The 21,590-nt window shown below is 33.8% G+C and overlaps 1 protein-coding gene and 1 long non-coding RNA gene across 3 annotated transcripts; one reads left to right on the top strand and one right to left on the bottom strand.

The window, feature by feature from the left end:
- Window positions 1–11,285: 11,285 nt before the first annotated feature.
- Window positions 11,286–21,276, top strand: LOC140044455 (uncharacterized). Of its 2 annotated transcripts, XM_072088973.1 has the most exons (7): window positions 11,286–11,417; window positions 12,510–12,542; window positions 12,726–13,226; window positions 13,337–13,402; window positions 13,518–13,577; window positions 13,681–13,743; window positions 18,274–21,276. In XM_072088973.1, the coding sequence occupies exons 2-7, from the start codon at window positions 12,533–12,535 to the stop codon at window positions 20,604–20,606; spliced, it is 3,033 nt and encodes a 1,010-aa protein (XP_071945074.1). In that variant the 5' UTR covers window positions 11,286–11,417; window positions 12,510–12,532; the 3' UTR covers window positions 20,607–21,276. The 2 variants fall into 2 exon arrangements, with proteins under 2 accessions (XP_071945074.1, XP_071945075.1); XM_072088974.1 differs by lacking the exon at window positions 11,286–11,417 and having other exon boundaries at window positions 12,334–12,542.
- On the bottom strand, window positions 12,718–15,744 carry LOC140044459 (uncharacterized). Its single transcript, XR_011844460.1, has 2 exons — window positions 15,306–15,744; window positions 12,718–13,146 (listed from the first exon to the last, which is right to left on the bottom strand). It is a non-coding gene; the product is annotated as an uncharacterized lncRNA (long non-coding RNA).
- Window positions 21,277–21,590: the final 314 nt, after the last annotated feature.

Below are 21,590 nucleotides of genomic sequence, written 5' to 3'. Positions count from 1 at the left end.
AAAATAATAACGATCGAGGTAAAACAATTGTTAATAGTATTAGAAATTCTATATTCAAAATTAACTAAAAACATAATAGCGTTTACATTTAAAATGTATCTAGTGCGTCCCATGCAAAATAGCGCGACCGATTTCAAACGCGACCGATATCATTAAACGTATAGCTCTAGCGGCGCGCCATACAAAATGCCGGAAGTTGATTTTATCGCGACCGATTTCAAACGCGACCGATTTCAGACGCGACCGATTTCATCTGACACCCTAGTCACCAGTAGGTCTAGAGAAGACTAGCGTAAAACAGAAAAAAACTATAAACACCACCCAGCTTACCTAAGTTTTGTGGCTCTTAGAAGAAACTACAACAGGCCTAGGTAGGGCCTAGGCCTACACCTTTATATTATTCATAAAGGCCGCGCTGTGTCTACTCGCCGGTCGCGATTTTTTTTTCCGTACGAGAGTTCCTCCATCGGTTGGTTTCGGACTCAATCGACTCTTCGGTAAGCCACCGATGCTCACTGATGCGCGACAGCAACCACAAGACAAAACGTGAGCAGCTTTTTTGCACGAGTGACAGATTTATACTAGGCCTATTAATTATACTATACTCACTGTAAATATGATAATAAATATTAATAGTAGTACTGAACCTCATTGTAATAATAATAATTATTTTAATTTTATAATACTGTATAGGCAGCCACAAACCAATGTATGTACCATCAGATTCACAAACAGTAACACACACACAGCAGCAGCAGCACTTATTTTGTTGGTTGTCACAAGCAAGGAGGCCTAGCCCTACGTGTGCTTCAATAGTACATTTCCATCTACAGTACTATTTTTTATTTTAATAAAATGAAGTAGTAGGTTAGAAATTATATGTACAGTAACACTAACAGAGGTTTTTAAGTGTGAACATTTGAAAAATTGTACATTTACAGGCCTAGTAACATGTATTCTGGTAAGTTGTAATGTAAACCATGGAGTACTTCATGATAGAACACATGCTTGCTTATAAAGCGTTTATATTGTGTTAATTTAATAATTATTGATATCTTGGCCGGTGGACATTTTGAATTAAAATGAACATTTTTTTTTTAATAAAAAAAAATAAAATCAAGAATGGAATACAGAAAACCGATCTTCATGATAAGATGATAGTATCACAAGCTTCCTTGAAAATGTGTTATTATTAAATGTATTTGTAGTCGTGTCAGTACCGTAATTGAATGTTTTTTTACTTTGCATGTATTTTTTATTATTTTCCAAATTACATATACACATAATAAACAATAATAGTTGTAGGCCAATAACTTAATTAAAACTCCAAAATTGCCTATATTAAAAGTCTGAAATCTTTATTTTTCATGATTGGGGATAATACGTACATCTTTAACGTAAAATTTCCATCAGCTTACAATATAAATATTAATTTAATAATATTATTTTAAAAGGTATAAAAAACATACACTGTGCATAGGAATTCTTTCTGTACATAATCATTTTAAAGACCCCTTCCCTGCAATTTTGGACGTTTTTTGGAAAATAATACATATATATCACTTTAAAAACATTAAACCATGTCATTCCTTGTCTTAAATGTACGTTTTATGGTAAATTATGATAAAAAGTGAGAAACAATGCACTACCTAAGTAGCTCGCGGCGATCGACCTCTCGTGGACGGTCTTAGGCCTAGCCTAGCTAGGCTTAGTTTTGTAGGCCTAGCTGGTAAACATCGGTAACGTACGAACATCGTACGCTACCTATATACCTAGCCTGACGTTGTATAGTTGCTGCATTAATTGTCTTTCTATTTTTGCCAGACTCCGTTGATACAAATTGGGGAAAACCCGGTATTTTCGCTGAAAAGTTAGGAGTCTTCCATTTGTTTTGGCCTCACGATCGATCGAAAAGTGGGCGAATTACAGGTGAAAAACAAAAATATCAATCTGCGCGCAATGCATTTTGGGATTTATAGCGGGCCGCTATAATTATTAGAATCGACTTATTTTTCACATTTTTAACCGTTTAAAGACGAAAAAAGTTATCACAATAGGATCATATAGTATTATTTTTACATTAAATATAGTTTGTGATCTTAAATTAGATCTAAAAAACGTAGGGAATGGGGCTTTAAATAAAGTAATACATTGCCTAGGCCTACACAAGCTTGGCTATGGCTAGCTGGGCTAGTACATAGCAATACCATAAGAAAAGAGCCTCTCGTTCGTGACAAAAGGTCGTTCAACTTCAAAAAATAATATCTGATACGACCTACTACTATTGGGTCGTAGACCTAAATATCTTTAATATGCTATTGGGTTCTTAATGTAATTACTAAGTAGGCCTAGTTATTAATTAATGTCAATCAAAACTCGTATTAGTGTAGATTTATTTTACTATTGTGAGAGCCTGTGTGAAAGTAAGCTCGCGGTTTGTAAATGTAAATTGTATTATGTTGTCACGCATCAGTGAGCTGACTTTACCGAATACCGAAGAGAGTCGATTGAGTCCGAAACGAACCGATGGAGGAACTCTCGTACGGAAAAAAAAATCGCTCCCCCGGTCTACTCGTTTTAAATATATACCAAAGAGCGCCTTCAACGGACAACATGAGACCGCAGTTTTTGAAAAACAATTATTTATTTTACCAATTTAATTTTTCATCACAATGTCGTTTTTTTTTTCTACCAAGCATATAAATACAAAACAACAACAATTGTTTTGTAATATATTGTCGGCGCAGTGACGGTGCGATATGCTAAGTCATCATCATAACGGTGAAGATGCGAGTTATTTTAGCATAAAAAACACTCATAGCATGCAAAAAAGATAAGATGATAAATGCCAACTGGACAAAGCCCGGACAAAGAAAGAAAATGGAAGAATATGAGAATTGTTTGAAGGTTTTCATGACGAAATCATGTTTATATAAAGTTTGCAGTACACCACGCGTCAGTTCTGAAATGAATGAATTGTTGAGTTTCTCGACGTTTCAATCAAATAAATTAATTATACTTTGATCCATCCTCGGGAGAATCAGAAAACACACTTCTCATTTCTAAGGACGATCATAATAATAAGATCTATGGATGGGACGATCAAACAAAGCATAGTATTGAGAAACTCACGTCAGTTCTTTTCAGAACTAATAATATACGTGCACGGTGTAGGCCTACCGCAAACTTTTATGAGAATTCACAAATCATCAAACAATTCCTGACATCATTCCTGACTCTACGTACCTAGCTTATTCCACACGCACCAATACATTATGGGAAGGTCAAATGCATTGATCAACAACGCGCGCGTTTTTACCTTCACACGTGCACTTTACATTTATTGCTATAATTAAGGTAGCTTCAATTCTCGGTTTATTGTTATTCTATGTTGTGTTTGTATTTATCATTTGTTTTGAAATAAATAGTGAATTTACAAAAAAAAAAAAAAATACAACATTTTGTATGCGGCAACATAACAAAATATAAATGATTGACACACGAACTAAAAGGTAAGTATTTTGTTTAGGGAGGATCGAGAGTCAAATCAGATGCCAAATAAAACGTATTGTGATATTCAAATCAATAGGCATGAGAAGAAATAAAATTGCTATAATAATTATTAATTTTTTTCGCGTGGTAACTTTATTTGTTTTCGCGTGTTACTATTTCGCGTTATTTTTCGTGTGGAATCTATACTCTATCGATACAAAATCAATTGTTCTCGGTAGAGTAAAGAAAGGGGTGGATTCAGACATATTCATTATCACTGTTCGCTAGTATTAAACCAACATGGGCATAGTAGCGCACAGTGGTAAAGCTTCTCACTGATTTTAATCGTATCCTATTCATTATCACTGTGCACGAGTACAACCAAGATGAGTATAATAGCGCACATTGGTAACCTTCTCACTGATTTTAATCGTATCCTATTCACTATCACTGTGCGCGTGTACAACCAAGATGGGTATAGTAGCGCACAGTGGTAAGCTTCTCACTGATTTTAATCGTATCCTATTCATTATCACTGTGCGCGAGTACAACCAAGGGGATCCAGTCAAGTCGCCCCATCGCAAAGTCGCCTCATACAAAGTCGCCCAATACAAAGTCGCCCCATCGCAAAGTCGCCCCAAAACAAAGTCGCCCCGGCACAGTCGCCCCATCGCAAAGTCGCCCCATTACAAAGTCGCCCCAACGCAAAGTCGCCCCAACGCAAAGTCGCCCCATCGCAAAGTCGCCCCATCGCAAAGTCGCCCACGGTTTTATTTCTGTATGATTATGAAGCGCCGCCGCTAGTAGTACGCTGTTTTAATCATATCGGTTGCGTTTGATATCGATTGCGTTGTTACTTTGGTCGCGCTAAATGTCGCATACATTATAATGTTTATCCTATTATATACATAATTTGTGTTTTAATTTTTATTTTACAGGTTTTAATGGAGTGATGTGCTTTTAAAAATCATTAAAAAAATACTCCCTTGTTTGAAAGTTCTAAAAAGATTATCCCTGATTTATAGTTTCGAAAATGTTAATTTAATATGATTTTAAAATTAGTAAAATTTAAAACGCTACATATTGACAATGGAAAAACCATCGTACAGTATCGTGTGCGTGTTTTTTAAAAAGGGGAGTCCCCGACGGTCAGCAGAAAGACGTAGCAGCTGTGAGGAAACAGATACCAGAAGGCGCAGCTCCGATTGGTTTCAGAGAATGTTTCAGATGGCGAGTCGCCTTTTATTCAACAGCACAATGATCATTTTACTGAAGAAATTCTTTTCAACCCTTTTGGTTATAGAACATTCTAATTATCATGCCTAATAAATATCCTCATATCGGGTGTTTATTTAATTTTAAATTAAACAAGACAGAGGCACGGAGTAATACGTACACGGACGTACGACGAATACACACACGCACGTCATCATTTACGACATATAGTGGTGATATGATGCAATTTTATAATGGATATAATGATGGGATTGCCTTTCCAGGCTTACAATCAATGTTCATTGTAATACAATGTATATAATAGTAAACTGAATGTTTATAAATAAATTGTTTTACGTAATTTGTTGCATATAAAATAAAAGACACAGACGCAGCCTACGTTTCCTATAAAATATTTCACATTTAAATAATTATGTAGTGTACTGTTAAATGACATTACATTATGCTGGATAATACTATAATCTTAAACTATGTTTACAAATTGTCATTTTTTAAGGCACACATCTTTCTCATCATACTGACCTGTAAAATAAAAACAAAAATCAATTATTAATATAGGCCTAATAATAATAAATATTCATCGACCAAAGTAAAAATAATCTAGATCGTATAACATCATTTTATCGCGACCAAAATTAAACGCGACCGATTTCGAACGCGACTGATATCGTAAAACTCCGGCGGGGTTTCCCCATCTTCAGATGATGCGTTGTAGTGCGACAACGGCGGAGTAATTACGGGGGTTTCCCTCTGGTAAGCTAGCACGTTAGTGCGACCGCGGAGTGATTAGTCGGGGTTTCCTCTCTGATGATGGGGGTGCGTGACGATCGTGTAACCTGAGACTACATGGCGGGACTTCCCCTTTTATGCATACACGTTCCGTGTTATTTTGTGTATCATTGCGACATTTTACGCACTTGTAAACTATTTTTTAACGTTTTGGGGCGACTTTGCGATAGGGCGACTTTGTGATGGGGCGACTTTGCGATGGGGCGACTTTGCGTTGGGGCGACTTTGCGATGGGGCGACTTTGCGATGGGGCGACTGTGTCGGGGCGACTTTGTTTTGGGGCGACTTTGCGATGGGGCGACTGTGTAAGGGGCGACTTTGTATGGGGCGACTTTGCGATGGGGCGACTTGACTAGCATCCCAACCAAGATGGGTATAGTAGCGCACAGTGGTAACCTTCTCACTGATTTTAATCGTATCCTATTCATTATCACTGTGCGCGTGTACAACCAAGATGGTATAGTAGCGCACAGTGGTAAGCTTCTCACTGATTTTAATCGTATCCTATTCACTATCACTGTGCGCGAGTACAACCAAGATGGGTATAGTAGCGCACAGTGGTAAGCTTCTCACTGATTTTAATCGTATCCTATTCATTATCACTGTGCGCGAGTACAACCAAGATGGGTATAGTAGCGCACAGTGGTAAGCTTCTCACTGATTTTAATCGTATCCTATTCATTATCACTGTGCACGAGTACAACCAAGATGGTATAGTAGCGCACAGTGGTAAGCTTCTCACTGATTTTAATCGTATCCTATTCATTATCACTGTGCGCGAGTACAACCAAGATGGGTATAGTAGCGCACAGTGGTAAGCTTCTCAGTGATTTTAATCGTATCCTATTCATTATCACTGTGCACGAGTACAACCAACATGGGTATAGTAGCGCACAGTGGTAAGCTTCTCACTGATTTTAATCGTATCCTATTCATTATCACTGTGCGCGAGTACAACCAACATGGGCATAGTAGCGCACAGTGGTAAGCTTCTCACTGATTTTAATCGTATCCTATTCATTATCACTGTGCGCGAGTACAACCAAGATGGGTATAGAGCGCACTGCAGTGGTAACCTTCTCACTGATTTTAATCGTATCCTATTCACTATCACTGTGCGCGTGTACAACCAAGATGGGTATAGTAGCGCACAGTGGTAAGCTTCTCAGTGATTTTAGAGTACAACCAAGATGGGTATAGTAGCGCACAGTGGTAAAGCTTCTCACTGATTTTAATCGTATCCTATTCATTATCACTGTGCGCGAGTACAATCAAGATGGGTATAGTAGCGCACAGTGGTAAAGCTTCACACTGATTTTAATCGTATCCTATTCATTATCACTGTGCACGAGTACAACCAACATGGGCATAGTAGCGCACAGTGGTAAGCTTCTCACTGATTTTAATCGTATCCTATTCATTATCACTGTGCGCGAGTACAACCAAGATGGGTATAGTTAGCGCACAGTGGTAAAGCTTCACACTGATTTTAATCGTATCCTATTCATTATCACTGTGCACGAGTACAACCAAAATGCAATGACCATCGTATGATCCTCAACAGTTAGGCCTACAGGCCTAAAACGGTTTTGCTTCCAGAAAATACTGTTAAATAGAGAATACCGTTATGATTATTGCACATTGATTCTTATAGATAAACATAAAGTTGTAAACAAATAAATCGGGAAAACAATTAAGTTGAGTAAGTTGAGAAATGTTATCTATTATAAACAAGATGGCTACAAGATAATATTGTGCTTTACTTCCTTATGTTATGATAGGCTTTTATGAGTGACGTAACAATAATCTGAAGATATGATCTTGCAATTTGTTTCATTTTTCTTTTAAATATTAGTTTTATTTCCTTCAACAGAAAGACAATATTTCAAGATTTTAAAGAGATTATTGTTATTTTGATAACTTCCTTAACGCTATAGTATTACAAGAACCCATTGTGACGTAACGAGAAGAACAACAACTCAATTACGAGTAAACAGCAGCGAAATAATACAATAATGATACAGATTGAAATCTCATCATCTCATTTTGACTTTAATATCGTGAGGTAATTTCCTGATTGATCGTAATCAAAACGGTACTGGGTTTGGTCTACTAGCGTTCCTGCTCCCAACCAGTACATCCATTCATAGAAGCTTAATGAAGAAGAAGAAGCCTACCTGGTGGTAACCATAGAACGGTTCCGAGATAACAACTATACCTCGGCTTTAGTCGATAGAAGATTGAAAAAATTGTTATATAGAGATAGAGTATACGATGTTATGATTATGTGTAGATGTGTGCTCTGTTCTTTTATTCAAATGATGTTATTTATTTATTAGGCTACATTTTTTATATCAATTAATTAAATTATCGTAGATTGCATATTATGCGAAAAATATTATTGAATAAATTTTTGATATATTATTATTATTATAATATTAATAAAAAGACATTTGTTAGTATAAATTAAAAAAATATAGATATAAGGAAGAAAAGCAAAGAGATTATGGAGCGGCTGTACCAGAATATACAACACTAAGTATTGTAAAGTTAATATAGCCTACTAAACAATTTAGGCGATCTTTATGACTTATATGACTCTCCCCCCTCTCCCCCCCCCCTTCTTCGTTGCATTTATGTATGTATTTTATTATATTGTGGAAATTAATTGAAATTGAATTGAAATTGAATATTATTATAATTAATACAATAGTTTGTACAACTGCCACAAATGCTTAAAAGGTCCTCCATTATTGAAGTTTATAAACCTAATGTGACGTCAATCACTCATTTTAATAATTTCGCAATCTCGTCAAAATCTAAATCATCAAGCTCTGTAGGCCTACTAATGTTCAAATCTAAGTCATTAAGGCATGTTTCATTTTAATGCTTTACATGTTTACACTAGAAACGCACATAGACGCAAGATTTGACCTGCCTTATTCAAGATCGACGCCCTCTATTTAAACACTACTTTTCGGGGAAACACAAATTATGCTATTGATACACAATCATGTGCGCGTGCGTCATCATCATCTTACAATGATGTAATAGTGTTTAATCGAAATATTAGATTAAATTCACCATTTTACCGACAATATACTTTACAATAATATCAACCTTTTCTTTTATGCCTTTATGATGATGCATGAGTAATATTATTATATGGGTCTTATGTTCATGTTTTCCCATTCTTCGAATGCTGGATGAATTGCCTCAACGGTTTCTTCATGTAAAAATGAAGCGACTGCAAAATGAATGGTCTTCTTAAAAGGTTCAAGATACTAACGTATGCCGCAAAATACTAAGTTACAGAATGTTTTTAATGTAGACAGCAAGTGACGTCATACCGTACGGGAACAGTTGTAGACAACATTGTACCACGCTAATATAGGCAGACAACACTGTGGGCGGGAAGCAAGTGACGTCATACCGTACGGGAACATTTGTAGACAACATTGTACCACGCTAATATAGGCAGACAACACTGTGGGCGGGAAGCAAGTGACGTCATACCGTACGGGAACATTTGTAGACAACATTGTACCACGCTAATATAGGCAGACAACACTGTGGGCGGGAAGCAAGTGACGTCATACCGTACGAGAACAGTAATTACGTCAGAATAAGACACTGTAAACTAATTGGATGTTTGGTTATTTTTTCATTTCCATCGATACTGTGTAACGTTATTTGCAAAAACAATTGTGAGGTAAACAAAGAGGTGGATTCAGACAAGAAAAACGATTATTGATCCTCAGTTTGTAAGGTTTTGCTTCTTAAGCTCTGTCTACACTATTAAATTTTATGTTACAACAAAAATGTGATGTTTATATGAACACGATGATGTCATATCACTACCATATTTGGGTACATCACACTATTGCACGTTTATTCTTATAAACATTGTTGTAAATAAATACATCAGAAAACAATTAAGTTGAGTAAGTTGAGAAATGTTATCTATTATAAACAAAAATGGCTACAAGATAATATTGTGCTTATCTTCCTTATGTTATGATAGGCCATATGCACATGTAACAATAATCTGAAGATCTGATCTTGGAATTTGTTTCATTTTTCTTTTAAACATTAGTTTTATTTCCTTCACCAGAAAGACAACATTCTGCCAGTTTGGATTTATAAGGAAAGAGATCATAAAAGAGATCGTTTTGATAACTTCCTTAATAGCGTGCTGGTAACAAGAACCCAATTGTGACGTATAACGAAAAACAACTCAATTAAGATTACACAGCGAATACAATGTAGACTATGATACAGATTGCAATCACATATCATATTATGATTACACAGCGAATACAATGTAGACTATGATACAGATTGCTATCACATATAATATTATGATTACACAGCGAATACAATGTGGACTATGATACAGATTGCAATCACATATCATATTATGATTACACAGCGAATACAATGTAGACTATGATACAGATTGCAATCACATATCATATTATGATTACACAGCAAATACAATGTGGACTATGATACAGATTGCTATCACATATCATATTATGATTACACAGCGAATACAATGTGGACTATGATACAGATTGCAATCACATATCATATTATGATTACACAGCGAATACAATGTAGACTATGATACAGATTGCTATCACATATCATATTATGATTACACAGCGAATACAATGTGGACTATGATACAGATTGCAATCACATATCATATTATGATTACACAGCGAATACAATGTAGACTATGATACAGATTGCAATCACATATCATATTATGATTACACAGCGAATACAATGTAGACTATGATACAGATTGCAATCACATATCATATTATGATTACACAGCGAATACAATGTAGACTATGATACAGATTGCAATCACATATCATATTATGATTACACAGCGAATACAATGTAGACTATGATACAGATTGCAATCACATATCATATTATGATTACACAGCGAATACAATGTGGACTATGATACAGATTGCAATCACATATATTATGATGACACAGCGAATACAATGTCGACTATGATACAGATTGCAATCACCTATCATATTATGACTTCAATAAAAACGTTAATATGAAAATAATACACTGTACAACTGCCACAAATCATGTGTTTAAAGGTCCTTCATTTACTGAAGTTTCCAAAAAACATAATGTGACGTCAGTGCAGCCACTCTTTACTTCGCAATCTCGTAGTCGTTGACCTCAAAGAGAATGACGCGTAGTTGCTACGAAATGAATATTGGAATATTGAAATGCATATTTATAGTTCTTTTGCAATTTACACATTTGTATAAATGTGTGTGGATATAATATGCATATCAGAAAAATTATTATCTGCAATCATAAATTGCCCTTTTAATATTACAAATTTTAGTTTTAGTAAGTATAGTACCATTAATTGTATTGCTGTTTATTTACTAATCTTTAATTGTAATTTGTAAAAGATACTTTATTTCAGCTTTTGGCTGCCATTGTATTTTAATGTTTTTGCAAATAAAAGATACCATGAATATAATATAGACTAAAAGTCGGACACATTAATTCTGCAGTTTTTAAATATTATTCAAAAAGATTCTAGGTAATTTTCTAAAAATACTTTCTAGTGAATTTTGAATTGGATATTTATAGACATCGTACGACGGTGTCTATATAATCGTGTACATTGTGTTTCAACAGAAAGACAGTTGGACCGTAGAAAAGTTTTTGTGACGTCACGGCCAAAGTCAATACAGCATATATACGTGGATTATGAATAATAATTACACAGTAGTTGACGTCAAAGGGAGTGGAGCAGTTGCTGCTACAAATCGTCACATTTAACTGTATCGGTATATTGATAGTCCAGATACGAGATCCAGTTACAGTCCAGTCTTTAGCCAATTGTAAGTTTACAATATTTCATTAATATAGTTCGGAACAATAACATGAGAATATAGGTATAATTCTAATGGTTATGCATCCATGGTTATTCGGAGGAGAGTGTGGGTTGTGGTAAATGTCTTGTTAATATCACTGAACGTACTATCTGTGTGCCACGTCACATAATCGTCAACAAACAGCGAGTTTCTCTGAAGAATTCCATCACCATACGCATTATATCCTATTACTTATATGTATTTATATATTGTTATATTTAAGTACGGTTCTATTCAAGGCTAACATTCGATCTCATTTTGCCAGTGATTGCCGAACCTGATCATAATCCTCGGGTGATTGCCGAACCAGATCATAATCCTCGGGTGATTGCCGAACCTGATCATAATCCTCGGGTGATTGCTGAACCTGATCATAATCCTCTGGTGATTGCCGAACCTGATCATAATCCTCGGGTGATTGCCGAACCTGATCATAATCCTATATGTAGCGGGTGTTCACTCCGCTTGCATTCTGCGCAATACTTACCAGAACCCGAACTACAAATAATATATTTACTCGGACCCCATTTGTAGGCTTACTAAAATAGTTTAATATTTTTACGTTTAATGGGAGGGAGCGAGTGTGTGGTTGTGGATCGAAAATGACCTGTTCCTGTTAATTAAACGTATCTGACACTCTATAAAGAACAAGCACACATTTTTCTCGTCTCTCAATTCAGAATGTGGCCATCACAATAAACAAAACAGATACAATACTTATACTTTCTGTTTTTATATTTTAACTATTCTAGTGTAATACAGTAAATTCGTTTAGTTTTGACTAATATTCCATTAAGATGTGTGAAGTTAGTTTGTGTTCAGTTTGTCACTGATGCCCAACCTGTCCTGGCCAATCCTAAAGTACGCACGGGTAGTAGCAAGACATAAAGAACATTATATAAATTGCCCGGATGCACCACACTACAGACAGTTCAATCATTGATCTTATCGTTACATTGAATTTATATGAAACGATCATCACTTCATAAGTATACATCATAGCCTATCGGAAGTAGATATATTTGTGAATAATGATCCGATTTAACACTTATTTTTCAGAAATGAAGGCAGAAGATTAAAAAATGGCAACAGGTACACTGATAATGTATTCACTCATAAAGACTTAATACAATATTATAAACATATTAGTATAATAAGTACCGACATAAAAAAAGATTGGTCCGCTTTACATATTATGATTATATACAGTAATCCTGGTGTTGCATTAAATAATAATACACTTGTTTAAATTGTTCTTTTTCCACCATTTCATAGATTTTGATCTGGATTTAGTAAATTTTTCAACTTGGTATGATGAACATAATCTCGTCACAAAGCTGAAAGTTTTGTACCAAGATTTGATTGCAGTAACGAAAATAGACAGCGCCACCAAAACAATACACTTACTACAGGAATTAAGGGCAAATGGACGTTTAAGTTCAGACAATCGTATATTGCTAGACGACACAATAAAAGTAACTGAACAGTTTGGTGTCATAGATCGTCTCAAACATTCTTTTCTTGAAGTTAAAGAAATTACTAAGTTCACTCGATATCGACTACAAATTGTAGCTTTCGGAAATGGACTTAGACAGGCTGATGTGGACAGAATCGATGCATTATACAATGGTAGTGCGTTAAAGAATTACAAAGATGCCTGGAGTATGATTCTGGATTTGGAAGAGAGACGAATAATCTGTGAAGAAAAAATTGAAGAATTCATTAACAATTTAAGACAAGTTGGACTGGAATCAAGCGTAACACTTCTGACTGAAGGTAAGTTAGTGCGAAAAGCTAAAAAAACATTAATTAATGTTTAAAGAATTACCAGTATAGAATATCATTGTAGCCTAAATTCATGTTTTGTCCTGTCATTTATTAAACAGGGCAAGTGGCGACCAGACGTAGTAATGAAGAACAAGGAATGCGAAAAAGATTTAAATCAGGAACAGGTTAGTTTCTAATAATGAACCGTATAATTTTGCTCGCAATCGGTAGTTCTTTAGGTAAAATAATAATAATTGTCTTTAATTTGTTTTTCGTATTATTATTATTTGATTATTACAGAACGAGTGGCGACTTGTAGTAATGATGAAGAACAAGGAATGCGAAAAAGATTTAAATCAGGTCAGTTACTAATAATTTACCGTATAATTTTGCTCGCAATCGGTAGTTTTTTAAGTAAAATAAGTATTTCATTTTGTTTCTTATTATTCTGTTATTAAAATAGGACAAGTGGCAACCAGTAGTAATGAAGGACAAGGAATGCCAAAAGAGGGTAAATCAGAAACAGGTTAGTTGCATTCAGAATAATAATATTTAAACAAAATCCTTCTTGATGTTTAATTCCAATCCTGACCACATGTAGCGATATAATAATTAGGAAGCTTCATTGTTTGAAAAACGAAATGTTGTTAACATCATAATAAGTAAGACTCATATTACACATATTATCATTCTTTGAGATCCAATAAGCTTAATTCTAATCCGCATTACAAAGTTTGTTTACTGAATACAAATAAATATAGGTCTACTAAAAAGTTATATTTTATTTCAGAGTAGGCCCTAAATAATATGTTTTATCATTTCGGATGAATTAAAAATTGTGTTTGCCGCCCTCTATATTTCCGCCTGCGCTACAATTCAATGAAAAAACGAAAAGTTGCAAAAATAACTTCATTAACCATCAAGTGTGATTAAAGTTTCTGATACTGGCGAAAAAATAAACAACAATAATATGTGACCTGCTCTGGCATAGTGAAACATAACTCGCTGATCTTTATTCAGTGTATTGACCTATAGAAGTACTATGTACGTTAAAAATCACTATCTTGGTGAAAATAGGGTTTTCCCCTTTTTGGAATCTACAACTATTTAAGAATCAAGATCAAGTTTCATTTTGTGTGAATTAAGTTTATAAAAGGGCTAAATAAATAATTTTAATGAGTACCTTTTTTGTCTTGATTTCATTTTGTTGCAAAAAAATGAAATAAAGTGCATGAAACACTGTTAGAAAACTGTGCAGTTTATGAAAATATTTGTATAGCTACCTTTAGAAACATGGTAGAGTCTGAAAATTTAAATATTCATAAGCCATATTCAGTGGGTATTTCAAGTGGTTTTCAATATTTTTGGCTTCTTCAGCGGGAATTAGAGGAGGTAAAAAGCTTCTCTGACGTAATTTTTACACAACAGAAATCCGTTGTCAAGGATACGCCACGTAATGGCTAGCGCGTAGTAGAAATACAGTACTGTAATTGGCTTATCCTTATAATGACCTTTGACCTGTTTACTTTTTACGCGGAGAAGAAAGTGTAAACAATTCAGATTTAAGATAATCGATGGATCTAGTCTAGGGCCTAGGCCTGGGCCAAATACAATGACTAAAAAATAAAAACATAATGAGAGTAGCAAAGGACCTATGATATTAAATTATTACAGCCAGTGTAGTGACTAGCCTAGGCCTACTAAGTAGCCTTTTGGACTCCAGGCTGGGTCCTTCTAGGCCTACTTGTCCTAGCCTAGCTAGGCCCTAGGGTAGGCCTAGCAGGTCTAGACTAGACTAGCTAGGCCTAGGTAGGTTAGCTAGGTATGTTGCAGGGCAAATAGGCCTAGCTAGGATAGGTAGGCTAGGCCTAAGTGGCACTTTTATTTGCCTACATATCACATAGGCCTACCATATTTATTGTTTTTACATAATAAGTATTGTATTAAAGACCCCTTCCCTGCAATTTTGGACGTTTTTTGGAAAATAATACATATATATCACTTTAAAAACATTAAACCATGTCATTCCTTGTCTTAAATGTACGTTTTATGGTAAATTATGATAAAAAGTGAGAAACAATGCACTACCTAAGTAGCTCGCGGCGATCGACCTCTCGTGGACGGTCTCAGGCCTAGCCTAGCTAGGCTTAGTTTTGTAGGCCTAGCTGGTAAACATCGGTAACGTACGAACATCGTACGCTAGCTATATACCTAGCCTGACGTTGTATAGTTGCTGCATTAATTGTCTTTCTATTTTTGCCAGACTCCGTTGATACAAATTGGGGAACACCCGGTATTTTCGCTGAAAAGTTAGGAGTCTTCCATTTGTTTTGGCTTCACGATCGATCGAAAAGTGGGCGAATTACAGGTGAAAAACAAAAATATCAATCCGCGCGCAATGCATTTTGGGATTTATAGCGGGCCGCTATAATTATTAAAATCGATTTATTTTTCACATTTTTAACCGTTTAAAGACGAAAAAAGTTATCGCAATAGGACCATATAGTATTATTTTTACATTAAATATAGTTTGTGATCTTAAATTAGATCTAAAAAACGTAGGGAATGGGGCTTTAATTCATGTTATTGTAGGCTATTATTATGCACTTACACCAACATAATTTCATGAACATTACACAATTTTAAGTAAATGCTTAAAACAAACTTAATACATTAGTATGTGCTTAAATCATATCCATTATTTAATTGATTAAAGCAATCGCATAATGTTATTTAAGTTGTATTTGTTATCTAATCAGCAGGCACTACACAACTAAAATTTAAATTATTTAAGTAACTTTTAAGAACGTACTTAAATCCAGTAGTTCAAGAAATGGTATTTAATGTTATATAACTTAATTTATTGTATACATTTAATTAATTCTTAAAGAATAATACAGTTTTTTTAGTGTAAAAACATTAATTTACCCCATTTTTTACCATTTTAAGCAAGTGCTTAAAAGAAACACAAGTATGTACTTAACATAGAATGTGGAAATATTTTTTTGTATGCATTGTCACAGTAATCAATATCCTACCAAAAAACATTTCATTGTATCATATTTTGTGAATGTGTGATACTTAGAAAGTATACACTATTAGATTAACAAATATTAATTTGTGTTGTTGTTTTATAAAATAACATTGACATTCAATCATGATTTTCTCAAAACTGTTATTTGTATATTTCTTTATACATGCTTCGACTTAACGTACAATATCTCGGGATCCCCTTCATGTTAAATATTAAGTTTGGTATCATTGTAAAGGATATAACATTTCCTACCAGATAGAATAAAAATCTGAAAAATTTATATTTTCGACTTATGTTTCACTTTGCCAGAGCAGGTCACATATAATATACATTGGCAAATTTGAAAGTGTATACGTGGCCTCGTACTACATTTCTGTAACAATCAAACATTCTTAAAGCATTAAAAATATGAGATGAGTAGTAGTAATTAGTACGGTCTATTTTTTTTAATTTTTAATTCATTTATATGTAATTTTACTTTCTATGAACCAGAGATTCCGAGATAAAAGATTGAATGAATGATAAAATCACATCGTCTTACTTTAATTTTGCTCATTTAATATTTAATTAATTTGATAAAATGTCTTCGTAAAACAATTGATGAGATTTTGTAATCAAATTCAAAAATAGTAATTCACCGTAATATTTCATGTACTGTAGTTACAATCATCTTAGTTCAAATAACATGTTAAAATTTCGTTCTAATTAATGCTATATTCTGTTTGCCGCCCTCTATAATCCTTTTATTTTCATGGATACAGCCTATAAATGCACAATTGTGTATGCCAATTGGCATAAAATTGAGGATAATTATAAATAAATGTGATTATGACGTAGATAATTGTTAATTCAGTTTCAATCATAAACATCTCACGTAACATTTTTAACCTAATAATAATAAAAAAAAAATGTCACACGCCGTGGTTTTTTTTTTTTTTTTTTTTTTTTTCAAAAACTTTTATTTTCTCCTTTTATCAAAAACATTACACTCAACAGAACGAAACAAAAAGAATAACCAAAGACGTTTGAGGACGTCACATTATCTCAATCGTCATTCTCTTTTTTCATTATCTCTTTCAATGTTTGATATACCACAAATACCTCATCATAATCATTTCTTAAGTTAAACCAGGCTATAATAACCCCTTGTCAATAACGATTACCAAGTTTTGCATTTTCAACTCTTATTCCTTAATTTAGTTTACAATACGTTTTTGATATGGACATTATACTTATTTCTATTTTTTGCAATATTATTCTCCACAGTTTCTGTGGTGGTGTATTCTCTTTTCACGAAAAACCAAAGAATAGAATACGTAAAATCAATACATTTAATATTGCAAACGCGTGTTTACAACAGCAACTTCCCGATATTACCAGTTAGTTTTAATTTAGGATAAATGGCAAGGTTTTAAATTAAATTAATTCGTACACGAGTGCATGATTTCAATTTTGAATAAAAGAAAATTTATTTACAGTTTTAACCTTTCCTATTAAAATTAATTGTCAAAACTATCACTTTGAACGCAATTTATATTATTTCTGTAATTTGTTATTGCTTTCGTATTAAGAAAAAACGTTGTACCGAGATGCCTGAAAAATCTTTAATTTGTTATACATTACTAGTAGTATTTGTAATACTTTTTTATTTCACCTACAAAAAAGTGAATACGTGCGTGTTACAAAGCTAATGTCGTAAAAGTGAATGTATAAAAATAAGCTTTCATCATCAATGACCACATTAGCACTAGCACGTCACATTAGGTTTTACCATATAAGCGGTGGATTGCTCTACATTGAAACGGTTATTACGATTTGCTGGCGACCACCAGTCGTTTAACAGAGTTTTCTTTCTGATTGATAATAAATTGTGTTTGTCGCCCTCTATTTATTTACTCGGTTTACTACTTCGACGAGGCTCCAGTACTACCTATTGTATTACAGTACTAGAAATTGCAAGGCCCTTATTAAATAAAATTTAATTTACTAAATATTGTTTTTGCCATTTTTCTTCGCATCTAGACAAAATTGAAGAATATCTGCTTCAAAGACAAAGGGAATTGTGTAGCCAGGCCAGTATATTTACACCAGCAACAATGCGTGATAGATACAGTGTTGACATTTCGCAGATGTTCACTGATTTGGAACTACGCAAGCAATCTAAAAAGAATAAAGACTGCAAACCAACAACATTAACAGAAGTGATAGATGTAATCAGCTCCACACCTGGATGTAGAGCTCTTATAGATGGCGAGGGTGGGATAGGTAAAACTACCATATTAAGGCATTTATCATACAACTGGGCTACGGCTACTCAATCGATTAAAGCATTTGAAGGTAAAATTGTATTTCTTTTAAGTGTACGGGATTTAGACAAAGATGTCTTAGGTTTAATCGTAAAGCAAATTGATATGACAGAGTTTAGCATGCACACGAAACTTCCACAAAATCCAGAGTTAATTAAAAATTTTCTAAAGACCCATGACGATAAAATTGTACTGCTTCTAGATGGGTTAGATGAATTAAGATTTAATAATCCAAGCGTACTTAGTCTGTTCAAAAAGAACAACTTAAAAAACAGTTCCGTAATACTTACTTCACGATCAGAAAACATAGATAAATTCGTAGAAGCATGTGACGTACATGTAAGAGTTAATGGGTTTAACAAAGAGAGCATAGGAAAGTACATTGACAAACATTTTGATTATTTTGAACAACAAAAATTGGGAAAATCCCTTAGAAACGAATTGGATATTGACACTTATCTGGCTGGGAAAAAACATCCTGAAGCGTATGAAATGTGCAAAAATCCAATGCTGCTTTGTTCAATCTGTTTGCTGTGGGAAGGCAGTCAAAGCCTTCCTACAGATAAAGCTGAACTTTTTAAAGAAATATTTCGTAATATTTTGAATCAGTTCAACAAACAAGAACAATTCGCCAAGCTTTCTAAATTTGAAGACACACCAGCAAAGCATGTAAATGCTATGATTTTGTTGGGCAAATGTATGTATGATAGCTTGAAAGTAAACCAACTTTCAATAAACATGAAAGATTTGAATGATAAACATACGACTAAAGATTTGGTTGATATGTCCGTGAAACTTGGATTTGTTTACGAAGAACCACCGATTTTAAAATCGAATTTTGATAACATTTTTATGCCTCCTCACAAGTTGATAGTAGAGTCATTGGTGGGATTTTACTTGTGCAAATTATGTGAAAGTGAAGGTACGGAGAATGAGTGCTCAGATGTACGAACATTACTTACACCATTGGATGATGATGAGTGGGAGGTGATACGAGAGAGTGAGCATTTATACAGAGCGAGAGAGTTTGCAATTGGTTTCCTTGGTGATAAAGCTGGTGGTTTCCTCAAGCACTGGGTTACAGATCGTTTGTCAACATATCGCAATCTGCCGAGAAATTTAAACTTTGTTAAAAAACAACATAAAGATGATATGATAAATGAATTAATTAATCACATGACAATCAAAGATTTAGAAATAAATAATCATTTGGATGATATATCTACCTCCATAAGAATGTTTATTGATTACATTAGTCCAGGTGTACAATGTGACGGGCATTTCATACGTCTAATTATGCAATTGTCTTGGCTGGAGAGGCTTTGGATGAATGATAGTGTTGATAGTGTCGATGCCTTTTGTAGTGAGATGGCATTGGAGCGAAAGGGAAGAGTTATTGCACACATTTTAGGCATTCAAGATAAAACTAACGGTGTTGAGATTCGGAATCTATCACGTGATGTATTTCATGACTTTGTATCAGAATGTTCTCTCAAACAAGTTCAATTAGCATTACGTCTTCTCTCTTTCTCTGGTAATAACCTTCACAACATTGATGTTAATTCAATGTATTCATTAGTCATTATGTGTCCTGAGCTGGTGGAGCTTGACATGAGTGAATGCAATCTATCAGGTGACGTCATCAATGACTTTGTATCAGAATGTTCTCTCAAACAAGTTCAATTAGCATTAGAATCTCTCTATATCTATGGTAATAACCTTCACAACATTGATGTTAATTCATTGTCTTCATTACTCATTATGTGTCCTAAGCTGAGGGTGCTTGACATGAGTGAATGCAATCTATCAGCTGACATCATCAATGACTTGGGTACAGAATGTTCTCTCAAACAAGTTCAATTAGCATTAGAATCTCTCGTTATCTCTGGTAATAACCTTCACAACATTGATGTTAATTCATTGTCTTCATTACTCATTATGTGTCCTAAGCTGAGGAGGCTTGGCATGTGGGATTGCAATCTATCAGCTGACGTCATTCGTCACGTGTCTGAAGAGTGTTCAATAAGAAATATTAGATTTCTTCTTTAGTTAGTTTTCACTGATATCGTATGTTACTTCTACTATATAACAAACACATTTTTAAATCTCGCAGCAAGCAGGTGTCACTTTTTAATATCGCAAATAATTGCATTTCTAACATTAAATTTGTATTCAATATAAAAACGACCTTTTATATATAAATCGTATAGTAGATTAAATCAATATGATAATCTAAAACATTATACAATGTTTTTAAACATTTTATTTTGATATACTTACCTTCATCGACGGAGCGCGCGCGCGTACTTCCGCACGCGGCATACTAGCAACGCAAGTAATAATTATTAACAGCTGTAGCGTGCAGATAAACAAGAATGTTTGTTTCTTATTCATTATAATCTTTATAAGCTGTGCTGCCATATTTAATGACAATGATTCTTTTATAATAATGCAATGTTTTTTACTTGATATATTGTATAGAATGGGTTGTGCGTGTTTTAAAGTAATTATGTGATAATATTATATTAAATGTAATTAATACAACTCTTTATAATTAGGTTGGATGGTTAAATACTAAAAGTAAAGTGGTACAACTTGAAACTACAAAACATAACATGAACATAATGATCAAACGTAATTTGTTATCAAAAGCAGTTTTATTAAATGAAAACGTAATTAGAAATTATATTATAAAAAAACACATTATTAGATGTCTTTGGCACAGTAACAACAACAGAACAAAGTTGTAGTAGAATTTGTAAAACTAAAAATGACAAAAATCAAACAATGAAGACATTATATAATATAGTTTGATATCAATGAATTTTGCATTTAGTTTCATTGCTGTGTTTTTAAATATATTTTTTGATTTAGAAAGATTTTTTCTTTATGATGTAGAAATAGTGAAATATAATTCTGTATAAAATAAATTTAAAGTTGATAAGTTATGGATTACCATTTATAGATTGGAATAATTAAAGGTGCTACTTAATTTTGAGATATATTTGTGTACAGTCTTTGATTTTCTTTTTT

This window comes from Antedon mediterranea, chromosome 3 (genome assembly GCF_964355755.1).
Source record: "Antedon mediterranea chromosome 3, ecAntMedi1.1, whole genome shotgun sequence".
NCBI lineage: Eukaryota > Metazoa > Echinodermata > Crinoidea > Comatulida > Antedonidae > Antedon > Antedon mediterranea.
The sequence above is the reverse complement of the archived record's forward strand: the minus strand, read 5'-3'. Positions and strand labels throughout refer to the sequence as shown.

Coding starts and splice junctions, on each gene's coding strand:
- LOC140044455 (XM_072088973.1), top strand. Junction 13,227..13,336: donor CGTAACACTTCTGACTGAAG/GTAAGTTAGTGC, acceptor TTTATTAAACAG/GGCAAGTGGCGACCAGACGT. Junction 13,744..18,273: donor AGAGGGTAAATCAGAAACAG/GTTAGTTGCATT, acceptor CTTCGCATCTAG/ACAAAATTGAAGAATATCTG.